We start from the raw sequence: 12908 nt of genomic DNA, 5'->3' as shown, positions 1-12908 counted from the left end.
TGCTTTTCCTCTGGCTCCCCACATATCTGAAAAAGGACTTTTTATTGTCCTTGATGCTTGAAGCTAGTTGGAGTTCAATTGCAGCCTTGGCTTTCCTGGTTTGCTCCCTGCAGGACTGGACCAGTGAAGAATAATCCTCCTTGGAAATGAATCTCATCTTCCATCCTTTGTAGGCTTTTCTTTTTAGCTAGGTCCCTGGAGAACCAGGGGGACGGCTGTGCCCTCTTGCTGCCTTTCCTCTGAGATGGAACAGACTTAGCTTGTGCATTGAGGATCACTCCCTTAAGGAGCAACCACTGTTCTGGAACTCCCCTCTCCCTGGGGTCATGGTCCCTTAGGGCCTGACCGACAAGCCTCCTCAGCTTGTAAAAGTCGGCTTTCCTGAAGTCAAGGACTTCTGTGTTGCTGACTGACTTGCCAGCTTTATGGTGGATGGTGAAGGTGATCAGCTCGTGGTGGCTGTCACCCAGCTTCCCACTGATCACTAGGTTGCTAATTAGGTCATCCCCTGTGGCCAGTACCATGGCAAGCAGCGCTTTGCTTCTTGTTGGCCCATAGACTTCTTGAGTCAGTTAGAGGTCATCCACACATGAGAGAAAGCTTTGCGACCACTCAGATTTTGCTGAGTGATCCTCCCACGAGGTGTCCCGGTAACTGAAGTCACCCATGACAACCATGGTCCTGGAGCATGCGGCCTCAGCCAGTTCCTGGGTGAACTGCTGGTCAAGCTCAGAACTTTGGGTGGGAGGTCTGTAGTAGACTCCCACTGTTGTGGGATGCCATGTTCCCCCTGAATTTTAACCCAGAGGGACTCTAGTCAACCACCCTGGTCGCCAATACCAGCTTGCAGGGACATGTAGCTTTCCTTAACATAGAGAGCTACACCTCCCTGCCCCTTTTATCTACACGATCCTGCCTGTACAGGGTGCACCCGCCGGGCCTCGATCATCCAGTTCCTTGCCACTCGGCTCTGGATCTTGACGATGGTCTTCCGCTCCGTCCCAAAGGTAATAGGGCCACGAGCTCTCACCTTGGGCAGTCTTATCCCCTCCTAATCCCGCCTGCCATGACTTTGATGATTCTATCAGTGGTGGAGGGGTCCAACCGTCCGGGTTCAGTTATCTCAGGCCGAGGGGCGATGATCTTCACAAGGCTCCAACCTCCCCTATACCTCGCCCTCTACCCAGCCTCGACAGTGTGCTGATGTTGTCTTCCGTGGCCAGCCCTCCCTATGCGAGAATGTATTCTTGGGTCTCGCTTGAGCCTGAGTTGTATGGCCGAGTCAAACTAGGCCCTCTAAATCCTTGGCCTGTCATAGCCCTCTGCCTTACTTTACCCTGGCGTCCCAGGCAATAAAAAACTAACAAATAAAAAAAAATGCTAGCAACAAACTGCTTGCTACCACTCAATAATCCATTGATTACTATCCTGTGGCATCTAAGTTACAGTGTGCCCCCACCACCAACTGCCCCTTCGTGCTACCTATTCCCTACCCTTAGTGTATCCTATGTGCATCCAACCCTTGACGTCCCTTCCGCCTCGGAGAAGAAACCTTCGTTCGACGGGCTCTCCCGGGTCTTCTGTCCAGGACGAGTTGGTCTTAGCTAGCCCCTTGACCATTCACCTTTCTCCTGTGCGATCCACTGGAACCAGTCTCTGTCACTGAGGACCCTCCTGGATGCTCTCCTTGTGGCTTCAAAATGATATGCAGCCTGGATACCTCAGTTCTTCTAAGCCCAGTAACAGCATCTGTGTACTGATGCTTGTCTGGGCATTCTCCTGCCCTATGGGCAGTGTTCTCCAGCCCCCCCTCCTCCTCAGTGGGTCCGGGAGCTACCTTCTCTTCGCTCTTCCTCCACCTCTCCTCCCCTTCCATGTTGCTGATTCCCCTTCTTATCCTTCTGTGCCGGCTCTCCTCCCCCTTTTCTCCAGCTGCTGTCACTTTAAAAAAACCGCGGCTAACGAGCCATGTGGATCCCGCTGCTGCTTCCCGTCCTGCCGCGGTTCCTGCAGTAGGTAGGGCGTTTTTGTTCATTTTTCTTTCTTTTATGTTTTGCCTGGGGTGTGTTGTCCCCCAGAGTCCCTCCTTGCCCCTGCGGGGTCCGAGTTCTCCCTTTGCCCCGGGACACAGGGTATAGCCATCTATACCCGAGGTCCAGTCATGGGTGGAGTCCCACCAGGTCTCTGTTATCCCTATGACATCATAATTATTTGCATTGAGCAGGAGGACGAGCTCCTCCTGCTTATTCCCCAAGCTCCTGGCAGTTGTGTACAGGCAGGCAATTGTCCATTTTGACATGGATCCATTAATAATTACCCTTTACTTGCAGCTATTAAGCCAGTTATCTATCGGCAGTGTGGTATTTTTATCCAGACTGTGTTTTTCCAATTTATGAGAAGGTTGTGTGGGACCTTGTCAAAAGCCTCGATGAAGTCCAGATTCACTATATCCACAGTGTTCCTTTCATCCACTCAAACAGTTATTTTGTCAAAAAAGGAGATCAGGTTTGTTTGATACTATTGTTTTTCATAAATCCATGCTGGATACTTGTGATCAGCCTTTCCTCTTCCATGGCCTTCCTTAGGATATGCTCCAATAATTCCCTAGGTATTGAGGTGAGAATAATCAGTCTGTAGTTCCCCAGGTCCTCCTCCTTGCTTTTTTCAGTCCTCTGGTCCTGTGGTCCATCTCCCACAACTTCATGAAGACCATTGCCAAGGGCTCAAAGATCTCCTCTGCCAGTTCTTTCAAGACCCTGGATGAAGCTCATCTGGCCCTGCTGACTTGAATCCATTCAGATGCAACAAAAGCTCTATGACTCTTTTGTTATTTCCTCCCTCAGCTTGCCCCCTTCTGTATCCAGATAATCTTTATTAGGTTTCTGGCAGCTTAATTTTTTTGTGAAGACTGAGGCAAAGTAGCTGTTGAGTACATTTGCCTTCTTTACTTTGGGTGGAAGTTCTCCCTGATATGTTAATAGAGGACCCACAGCTTCCTTGATCCTTCTTTTCTGGCCAACATAGTTATAGAATCTCCTCCTGTTGTCATTAGCCTCCTTTGTCATGTTGTCCCTGAAGGTTTTTGCTATTTCCTGATACATGTCCTTGGTGACCTGCCCATTCTTCTATTGCCTGTATGTTTTCCTTTTGCATTTGAGGCATTTTAGAAACTCCTTGTGCCACACTGGTCTCCTTCCATCATGTTGGGACAGTTTCTCATTGGGTTTCTAATACTGTGCCCCTTAGAAGCTCCCAGGCTTTTTGGGTACCTTAAATCTATCCTCCCATGATACTAGGCCTACTAGCTCCCTGAGTCAGGTGAAAGCCATCTTTTTGAAATCAGGCTAATTTTGATTTTTAATTTTCATCCTAATTTTGCTGACCTCATGCTTTCCCTGTCTCAGGATCTGGAATTCTATCATATCATGATCACTTCCTCCCAAATTAACCATCACATTCGCATACTCCACCAGTTTGTCCCTGTTGGTCAGGACAAGTTCCAAAAACAGATGATGCCCTAGTTGTATCCTCTACTTTTTGTAACAGAAAGTTGTCTTCCACACAAGTTTGGAACTGATTTGACATTTTATATTTGGCTGCATTGTTCAGAATGTAAACGCCTGGAAAATTGAAAAGAGAGAGAGAGAGAGTGAGTGCAAAGTTAGCAGCTGCAGCACTGGGCCACAACACTCTCACAGGGTCTGGGAGAAGACTCAGGACAGGAAGACTGGAAGCAGTGGTGCCATGCTAGGGAGCTGAGTCAGAGACAGCCTGAGAAGGAAGACTGAAGTGCAGAGAAAGCAGCAGAGAGCCAGAGGGTGCCTTCTCGGCGCTGAAGAAGACTCGGGATCATGAGTGCCCCTGGTGTAGACTATTCTAAATTGTGTTATTGAGGACTCTTTTTTTTTTAGAAGTTTCCTTTGGGGCAAGCATGCCCAGGAAATAAGAAGTGTTGAGTTTTGAGACTACTTGAGCTAAGTGATTCGCCAACCCACTAGAATGCCTCATCCTGCTCCTCATCCCGATTAGGTGGTTTATAATAAATCCCCACCATTATATAGGTGCTGCATCTTTCACCTTTTCCCAAATGCATTATGCTTTGCCATCTTCTTCCTCCTGAACCAGGGAACAAGCATGTGTTTTTTATATATATGGTGACACCACCACCTTTTCTCCCAACCCTGTCCTTCTTAAACAGAGGGTAACCCTCAATGTTCGCATTCTAGACATAAGAGCTGTCTCATCAGGTCTTCGTGATGCCTATCAGATCATAGTTCTTTTCACAAGATGCAGCTTCCAGGTCAATTTATTTATTTCCCGTACTTCTTGCATTTGCATACACACATTGGATGTATTTTGACCACCTCGGTTCCCTTTTGTGCCACAATGCAATCCTGTAGCTTTCTGGCCCTTTTCTTGAGTTGTTTCTTTGAGATTTTTCCCCTCTGGATTGTGTACTCTGTTCCTGGAGGGTTTTGATCACCACCCCCCATGGAACCTAGTTTAATGCCCTCCTTACAAGGGTGGCCACATGACACCCAAAGATTCACTTCCCTGCCCTCATTAGGTGGATCCCATCTCTTGATAGCAGCCCTCCTCACAAGAATATCCACCTACTGTGGAAGAAGCTGAAGCCTTCACATCAACATTATTGTCTCAGCCAAACCATGTATTCACTTCCACAATACAATGGTCTATGCCTGGACCCCTGCCTTCCATGGAAAAGATCAATAAGAACACCATTTGTACTCCAAACTCCTTAATCCTCCTGCCAAGAGCCTCACAATCACCTCTGATCTGGTCACTGTAATTCCTGGCAATATCATTGGTGCCTACATGGATAAGCAGAAAGACGTAGTGGTCCGAAGGATGGATGAGCCCTGGCAGACTCTCTGTGATGTCCTGAATCTGGGCTCCAGACAGGCAGCACACCCCTTGGGCCCCAAATCTGAATGACGAATTGGTGCCTCTGTCCCCTGCAGAAGGGAGTCACCAACCACCACTACTCTTCTCTTTTTCTTGGTGCAGTGGTCCTGGAGTGGTCTTTGGGGGTTTTCACTCCCTCCTCTCTAGGCTGCTGCCTCTTTTGCCTGAAGATGTCCTCTCCTCTGCCTATTCCTCAGCAGCTCCACTGCAGAGTGCTTGAAATCAGTTGCTGATTTCAATCTGCTCCTTCAATCCTGGGGCCCCTCCTTTTTTGAGTAGTCACATGCTGCCACTTCTTTTCATTGCCCTTTGGCCTTTCCAGTACCAGCCTTTTGAAAGTCTTGTCCAAGTCATCTCCCTTGTCCATGCAGCACGGACACCCGTGCTTCCAATCTGTGAATCTTCTCCTCCAGGACAGACACTAGCTTACACTTGGTGCAGATAAAGTGTTCCTGGGAGGAACACAAACATGGCACATCTCATGCAGATCACAACAGCTGACCCAGATTCCACTTGTGCCTCCTTTTTTCCCCTGGGGCACACCTATGCTGTAAAGAAGAAAAAATGAGGTGGGGGAAGGGGAAAAAAGACACAACACAAGAACTTACATGCCAAGCATCCATACCAGGGCTTTTGCCCATGCTCCCACCCACCCACATGCACAGAGTCTCCTGCTCCCTGGCTCCCTCCTTGGACAAACACCCTAGACAAACTCCTTTTCTGTTTGCTGCCCTCTGTTCACTGCCAAGGAACAAAGGATTGATAGTCCTCTGGAAATAAATTGGGGTTGTAAAGTGATTGAAGTTGTTGCAGGAGCTGGAACTTGTGGTGAATGAGGTAGTGATCTGATTATATAATTCAAAATTGCAGTGTAATACATTTGCACAATTATGGTTGCGTGCGTAAATTTTTCTGGCATTTTTTGAGTGGTTGACTTGGCAAAATTGTGATTCTTGATATGTCTTTTCTTATTTTTTATATAATTCTACATTTCCTTCAGAAATTACTTAAAAGTGTGGGGTTATCTGCATGGTTGCTCCAACCCTGGTGCTGGGGCACATTGAGATGATGTGAGATCTTTTGAAAGGTGCCATTAGTTGTGAGGATATAACCACAGGCTCAGGCCCAGGTCACTGTCCCTGAGGTAAATTAATTTTTGAAATGGGGTGCTGCTTAATTTACAGAAGTTATTGGGGGGCAATTTCTAAACAGATACAGTTTTAGCAGGCCAAAAAAGAACTCAGTTTATAAAGTACATATTTATATAGTACATTACCAATAAATTGGAGATATACAAAAGTCATTATGGGGCTGATTTTCTTCAGTAGCTCCTCATGTGGACTCTCCTGTTCCTCCTTAAGAGTGCCTTGCCTGCTGTAGCTTAATCCACTTTGGAAACTAAAAAGGCAATTATATTGCAAAGTAAGAACATCCACACAGGGAGTGAGTTCAGAAGAGCTACTGTGCTTAACGAGTCACAATCTGCCTCCTGACAGATTTTGAAAACATTGTATTATAAATAGGGGTGGATGGATCCAGGGAAAGTTCAACTTTAGATAAGATTTTATTTTCTACCCTCAAAATATATGCAGGCATGAAAATCCTCGGCAGGATCCTGTGTAATCCCAGCGGAGTTACGATTCTAAAGTTGCCACAGACAGAAGTGACAATTTTCGCCTGATCTGGCCACAAAAAGCAGTCTATAGCTATGACCAAACACAAGTACACAGTTGCAGACTGCTTCAAAAATGGCCAATCGGGTGAAAATCTGAACACTTCATTGCATGAGATGTCAGATGAAGATGTTTCAAAACAGATCATCTTCTGTAACTTCTGTCTGCGCTGCCTGCCAACCTGTCACTGTTTTCAGAATGGGAGGGTGGAAAGGGAGTGGAGGGAGTTTGATCTGGGGTTTTTCAGCCCCTGTTGGAGGGTGAGGCGGGTGTAGTTAAGCCTCTCTGAGGTGGGAGGACTCCAATTCACTCACACCACCTTCCAGCATTGGCTAGGGAGTGCCTAGAACAAGCTCCCTCTGTTCCCTTTCCTCCCCTCCCACTCTGAAAACTGCAGCCTCGCAGGGAGGAAGGACAATTGCTATGGGAAACTGGCTGCAGGCTGGCAGCAACCAGCTAGATTCCCCTCCCCCTAGAACAGTGAGCTTCTGTTTGCTCCGGACTTCCTGCAAGGCATTCTCAGTTACAATGGAAAGCTGGACTTCTGTATGTGCCCCATGTTAGTGGATCTCATTGTAATATTATGGCTGGATTTTTTTCATGACTTTAATCAGACAAATTTACAAGTTCCCAGGGGACTTTAATATCTAGCATATGCTGTTAATCTGTGATGTGCTCCTGGTTCTTGGGAAGGTGACGCAAGGCACATGAAATTTAATCAGGTTCAGGAACAAGAGACATTAACCTTGCACACACTACTAATTACTTTAAGTTCCCCTTTTTTGGGTCAAATTTTGCCATGTTTGACAGAGATCAGATTTTGCAGACACATGCGCTAACCAACCTTTTACTCAGATTTAAAACAAAACAAGACAAAACCAGTAAGGGGCAGTTCTGAAGCTACCACTTATGCATATAATGTGAAATCTATATTTGCAGTGCATATTCTTGGTTAATTGGAAAGGGAACACTTTGTGGCTGCCAGTAGATGAAGGTAAATGATTTAGTTTGCCAGTGAGCTTTTGATAAAGACCATCATAAAATACTAATAAAGAAAAATCAATACTCACAGGATATTAGGCACAATTAACAATAGAATAGTAGTAATTTACAGCTTCTCAGAGGAAAGTGGTTACAATCTGGTATGTAGCAATATTATTTAATATATTTATCAGTGATTTTGAGGGAAAAAGTAGAAAGTTAGTTGATGAACTTTGCTGATGACACCGTCAAGAGCAGAGACTAGCTTAACTTGAACAAGTATAAGATAACACATGTAGGCAAAACTAGTTTAAATGTCCCACCTGATAAGCCTTCAGGTAATACTGTAATATAAAATGTTCAGTAACTACAGGAATAAATAGTGATACAGGTAGGCGTCACACTTGCAGGATCCAAATGAAAAAAAATAAAGTTTATATCTACAGTTCAGTGAAAAGGAATGGCTCAAGTACAGCAGCATTTTTAAAAAAATCCAACCAAATAAGCTATTGAATTGTCATAAAAAGGGGATGGAAAAAGATACAGAACATGTCATGAACAATTAGCATTATACACAATTTTGGATCCCTCACTTCCACTATACCTGAAATGATTTTAGATGTGTGTGTACATGCAAAAACACAGACATGAATGATACATAATTTTATGTACAGGTTTTTCAATGAATACAGTAGCATTTATAAATTGTTTATAATGGAAAGGATGGGCCACTAGCCTTTGAAAAAATTGGGTGTTATAATCACACTACAACACAGGGCCTCAGCAGAACATATTTACAAAACATGGGAAAAAATCCTTTTGCTCTTTTTACCTCAAACAGAAGCTAAGTTTGCAAAAGGAAACATTTGGCAGTGGTTCAATCAACCACTGTCTGGTGGTGTTGATAATGCAGGTTTTTTTCTGATTACCGTGACAACTATGATGCTGTACAATTCATGTAACAGTCATATAAAAGCCAACTATATTTACTGGCTGGGCAGAAATTCTTCAAAGAATGTCCTGAACCATTCCTTTTTCTATTGCTACTAACTTGCAGTTTACAGACTGATTCCCTGCTGAATTATCTGAACACAGAAAAACAAGGCTGGCAAACATAAAAAATACTGGGTTTAGTTATACGCTGTAAGTAAGTGGGAATCATTTAATAAACTGTAAAGCATGTTAATAAAAGTTTTCAGTACATGGGATAATTAAGTAAAAATAATTTTAAAAATTAGACTGGAAAAGTGGATTGTTGCTGTTCCTGCTCTGATAAATGAAACAGTACAGCTGCCTTTTAGCAATGACATTTACTGCAGGCACATTGGAAAAAACCCCCCACCATAGGTGTTATTTTTCATAATAAAGCACATAAACAAAAAATACCCTGAAGGGCACAGAGTGGGTTAATGAAAAATTGTACTTATTTCAGTTGCCTGCATAACAGGCTCATATTCACTTGTTTCTATCCCAGCAAGGGCAAAACTTTAGGTGGAATGAATCAGAGTCGATCTTTTGGTTACAGTGAGATTACAATGATTTCAATTAACTATTTTTAAACATTTAGGCAATGTTGACCCAGAGGGTAGTAATACATGGAAGTCACTCATCATGGTGTCCTGTGACCAGTGGGGTCCCCCAAGGCTCTGTCCTTGGACCCATATTGTTCAACATCTTCATTAATGATGTGGACATTGGAGTCAGAAGTGGACTGGCCAAGTTTGCAGATGACACCAAACGTTGGGGCAAAGCATCCATACCAGAAGACAGGCGGGCGATCCAGCTTGACCTGGACAGGCTCAGCAAATGGGAGGACGAGAACCTGATGGTGTTTAACACTGAAAAATGCAAGGTTCTCCACGTTGGGAAGAAAAACCTGCAGAATCCTTATAGGCTCGGCAGTGCTACGCTGGCTAGCACTATGGAAGAAAGAGATTCGGGGGTCATCATTGACCACAAGATGAATATGAGCCTGCAATGCAATGCTGCAGCTACTAAAGCGACCAAAATGCTGGCTTGCATCCATAGATGCTTCTCATGTAAATCCCGGGACGTCATTCTCCCCTTGTACTCGGCCTTGGTGAGACTGCAGCTGAAGTACTGCACCCAGTTTTGGGCTCCACAATTCAAAAAGGATGTGGAGAAGCTTGAGAGAGTCCAGAGGAGAGCCACGCGCATGATCAGAGGTCAGGAAAACAGACCTTACGACGACAGGCTGAGAGCCATGGGGCTCTTTAGCCTGGAAAAACACAGGCTCAGGGGTGATCTGATGGCCACCTATAAGTTTATCAGGGGTGACCACCAGGATCTGGGGGAATGTTTGTTCACCAGAGCGACCCAAGGGATGACGAGGTTGAACGGTCATAAACTACTGCGAGACCATTTCAGGCTGGACATAAGGAAGAATTTCTTTACTGTCCAAGCCCCCAATGTCTGGAACAGTCTGCCAGCGGAGGTGGTTCAAGCACCTACATTGAAGACCTTCAAGAGCAAATTGGATGCTTATCTTGCTGGGATCCTATGACCCCAGCTGACTTCCTGCCCTTTGGGTGGGGGGGGGCTGGACGCAATGATCTTCTGAGGTCCCTTCCAGCTCTAATGTCTATGAAATCTATTTTTTTTTCCAAAATCAGCTTTAGTTTTTCTTTTTATATTTCATGTGTTCAAACATACACAGACACACACACACACAATTGCTTGGTAACTCTAACCCATGCTGTTCTTTCTATATACAATAGCATCCCCAGAAGTAAACTATTTTACTTTTCCAAGCTCTGCAGTAACCATGGAGCAATGGAGCAGGATGCATTAACAGGGAATGTGCGTGCTTATACAAATGAATACAAGATGATATTCTGTCACTGTTCTTTATGTAAGAAGTTAGAGACCATAATAGAGTTGAAAAGTGTTGTCTAATGTTTGATGTCAACAATACAGTTTTGTAAGACAGCCTCAAGCATTGGGTATTAAACTCTTCACAGAAAGCAGAGACCAAAGATGAGACTGATAACATGAGACTACGTTTACTTACAGTGTTAAAATTTGGGAAGAGTCCAACAGCAGAACCACTGTCCACAGGAAAGGACATAAAAGGTTTGATATCCAGTGAAGGCTGCATCATTAAGGTAGGTGTGCGCACAAGCGTAGGAAGTGTCGTAGTGCCTGCCAAGAGCAAAGCAAAAAAAAAGGATTGATATCACTCTCTCATACACAAACATGCAGTTTACACACGTGCCCTTCCATGCACACAAATTTAGGTAGAGAAAAATAATTTCTTGCTGCCCCAACTTGCGAAAAATGAACATTACACAGAAGTAATGAAGTGGTGCAGTAGGAGTTAATACAATTAAACAATTCCTGTTTCTTCATACTCTAGATGAAGCAGAGCACTTCCCCCTGACCATGGCTACTCAGATCCTGAACAGAGGCATATGGTAAATAAATCACATGGACAGGTAGTATAAAACCCTTCCAAAAATGAAAAATTCCTAAGAACCCAAAGGAAGGCTTGGGTACCAATTAAAGTCACATGCTTTTGCAATTCAGGGTTGCCTGTTTGATCAGCCAATATTGATGTTTGTGCTAGTTGGGGTACAGAGATGCTGCACAAATCTGTGATATTCATGGAGATTAAAAGGGAGAGGGCTCTCAGTCCTTCCTGCTGAGAATGTTCCACTTTGTATAAATAATTAAACATTTTTCACTGGGGTAGGGAACTAAAACCTAGGTGTCCCACCTTTTAAGTGAGTGTCTTAACCCACCTAGTTAACGAGTCACTCATTTTCTTGTTCTCTTTCTCCTCGATGAAGAATATTATAAGGAGTAGAGGAGCCATCTCAGAAGACATTGCCTCAGAATGCACAACTGTTCAATGCTTTGGACACTCTTGAGAAGTAAGGTTCAAATCCCCTTCACAGAGATGTAGGAACTGAGCTAGGATCCCAGAACCCCTGCAGCTTGCACTCTTCTTCTGCAGTTGACATAGCCCCAAATCATAAATTTGTAATTACTAACTTTACTTGCAAAATTTTTCACTCCTCAGTATAAATGTCTAATCACTGGAATTACATTTTGCTACCTGGGAATGCAAAATATTCTACAATCAATGTGTGCGACCCCTAGGTACTCTAAATTCATTAAACGTTTAATAAGATCTTATCAAGCAAAAAAGGAAGGCATATGAAAGCTTGAACTGTTACACACATTTATAAATGCATCTATCACTCTACTACCTGGACATGCATTGCAAATACAAAATGATGCTATTATATAGACTATTAAAACACTGGGTGCTTACACAAGTTACATTTTTCGCAGGATAAGGTACCTGCAAGCACTCTACAGCTTGTGACAACACCTGCTCATGGCTGCAGAATGCTTTTAAAATGGCTGATTGCACAAAAAAATAACCCATGTTATATCCGCTATTAGCTGAAGCTCTAGAACAGAGCACCTTAGGGAAATTCTGTCCAGGTATCCTGTAAGGATTAAATGCAGGAGATTCCACCTGCATCCCATGCACCACTGCGTCCCATGCTGGGCTCCTTCCCTGGTGCTGCCAGAGGCAGAAGTCTCCTCACTGTGCAGTGGGAGAAGGGAGGGGAAGGGGATTGGGAGAACGTACCCCTGATGGGAACTTCAGGGGAGCTGCTCCAGGCCAGTGAGGTGAGGGGGATCCGTTCTCCCCTTCCTCACCTCCTTCCCGCCCCAGTTCCAGCCACAGCAAAGCTGAGCCAGCGGTAGCCGCATGCTGCTGCTGTCAAGAGGCTTGGGCAAGGGATTGGGGGAATGGAGTCTCTGCCTTGCAGGCCTGGGCCAGCTCCCCACAAAACCCCAGCTGGGGCACCTTGGGTGGCTTGCAAGGTGGGGGGGCTCCTTCCTCAAGCTTCTTGATAGCGGCAGCATACAGCTGTCAGCTTGGCTTTGCCACAGTTGGAGCTGGGGTGGGGGGGGCAGGGTGGAATGGAGCCCCCGCCTTATGTCCCTCCCAACTATGCTGGCTGAAGTACTGGGGGGGGGTGCAGAAGGGGGTGGTGGAAGGGAGTCACAGCCAGAGCTGGACCTGGAAGGGTGGGGCTGGGGAGAGGGGTGCTTCGACAGCTTCTTGGGAGGCTGCTGGAGCACCACTGACTGCTGGTGCAGGCAGACTCAAGCCCCGCCCCCCAGGCAAACACCAGTTGGGTTCATTGGTGCTCTAACTCATGGCACTTTGTGTAAAACACCATGAGGTAGAGCACCCCCCGACAAGCTACCTAAACATCTGTAGGCACCCTCTTTATCTTGTTTGTTTTCCCCAGTTTTCAAATCAATTATCTACTGCCCATATTC

General features: G+C 45.1%; 1 protein-coding gene across 4 annotated transcripts in view; it reads right to left on the bottom strand.

Moving 5' to 3' along the window:
• The window catches only part of ZNF385B (zinc finger protein 385B), a 334199-nt gene that overhangs the window by 110854 nt on the left and 210437 nt on the right, over positions 1-12908 (bottom strand). For all 4 annotated transcript variants that reach the window (XM_090045311.1, XM_090045313.1, XM_090045312.1 and 1 more), the window contains one exon: positions 10612-10742. In XM_090045311.1, the coding sequence (XP_089901437.1) occupies positions 10612-10742 (131 nt within the window). The remainder of the gene's footprint in view (positions 1-10611; positions 10743-12908) is intronic.

Source organism: Crocodylus siamensis, chromosome 4 (assembly GCF_052110815.1).
Source record: "Crocodylus siamensis isolate JL-2025a chromosome 4, ASM5211081v1, whole genome shotgun sequence".
NCBI classification, from domain to species: domain Eukaryota; kingdom Metazoa; phylum Chordata; order Crocodylia; family Crocodylidae; genus Crocodylus; species Crocodylus siamensis.
Note: the sequence above shows the minus strand (reverse complement) of the source record. Positions and strands in the feature narration are given on the sequence as shown.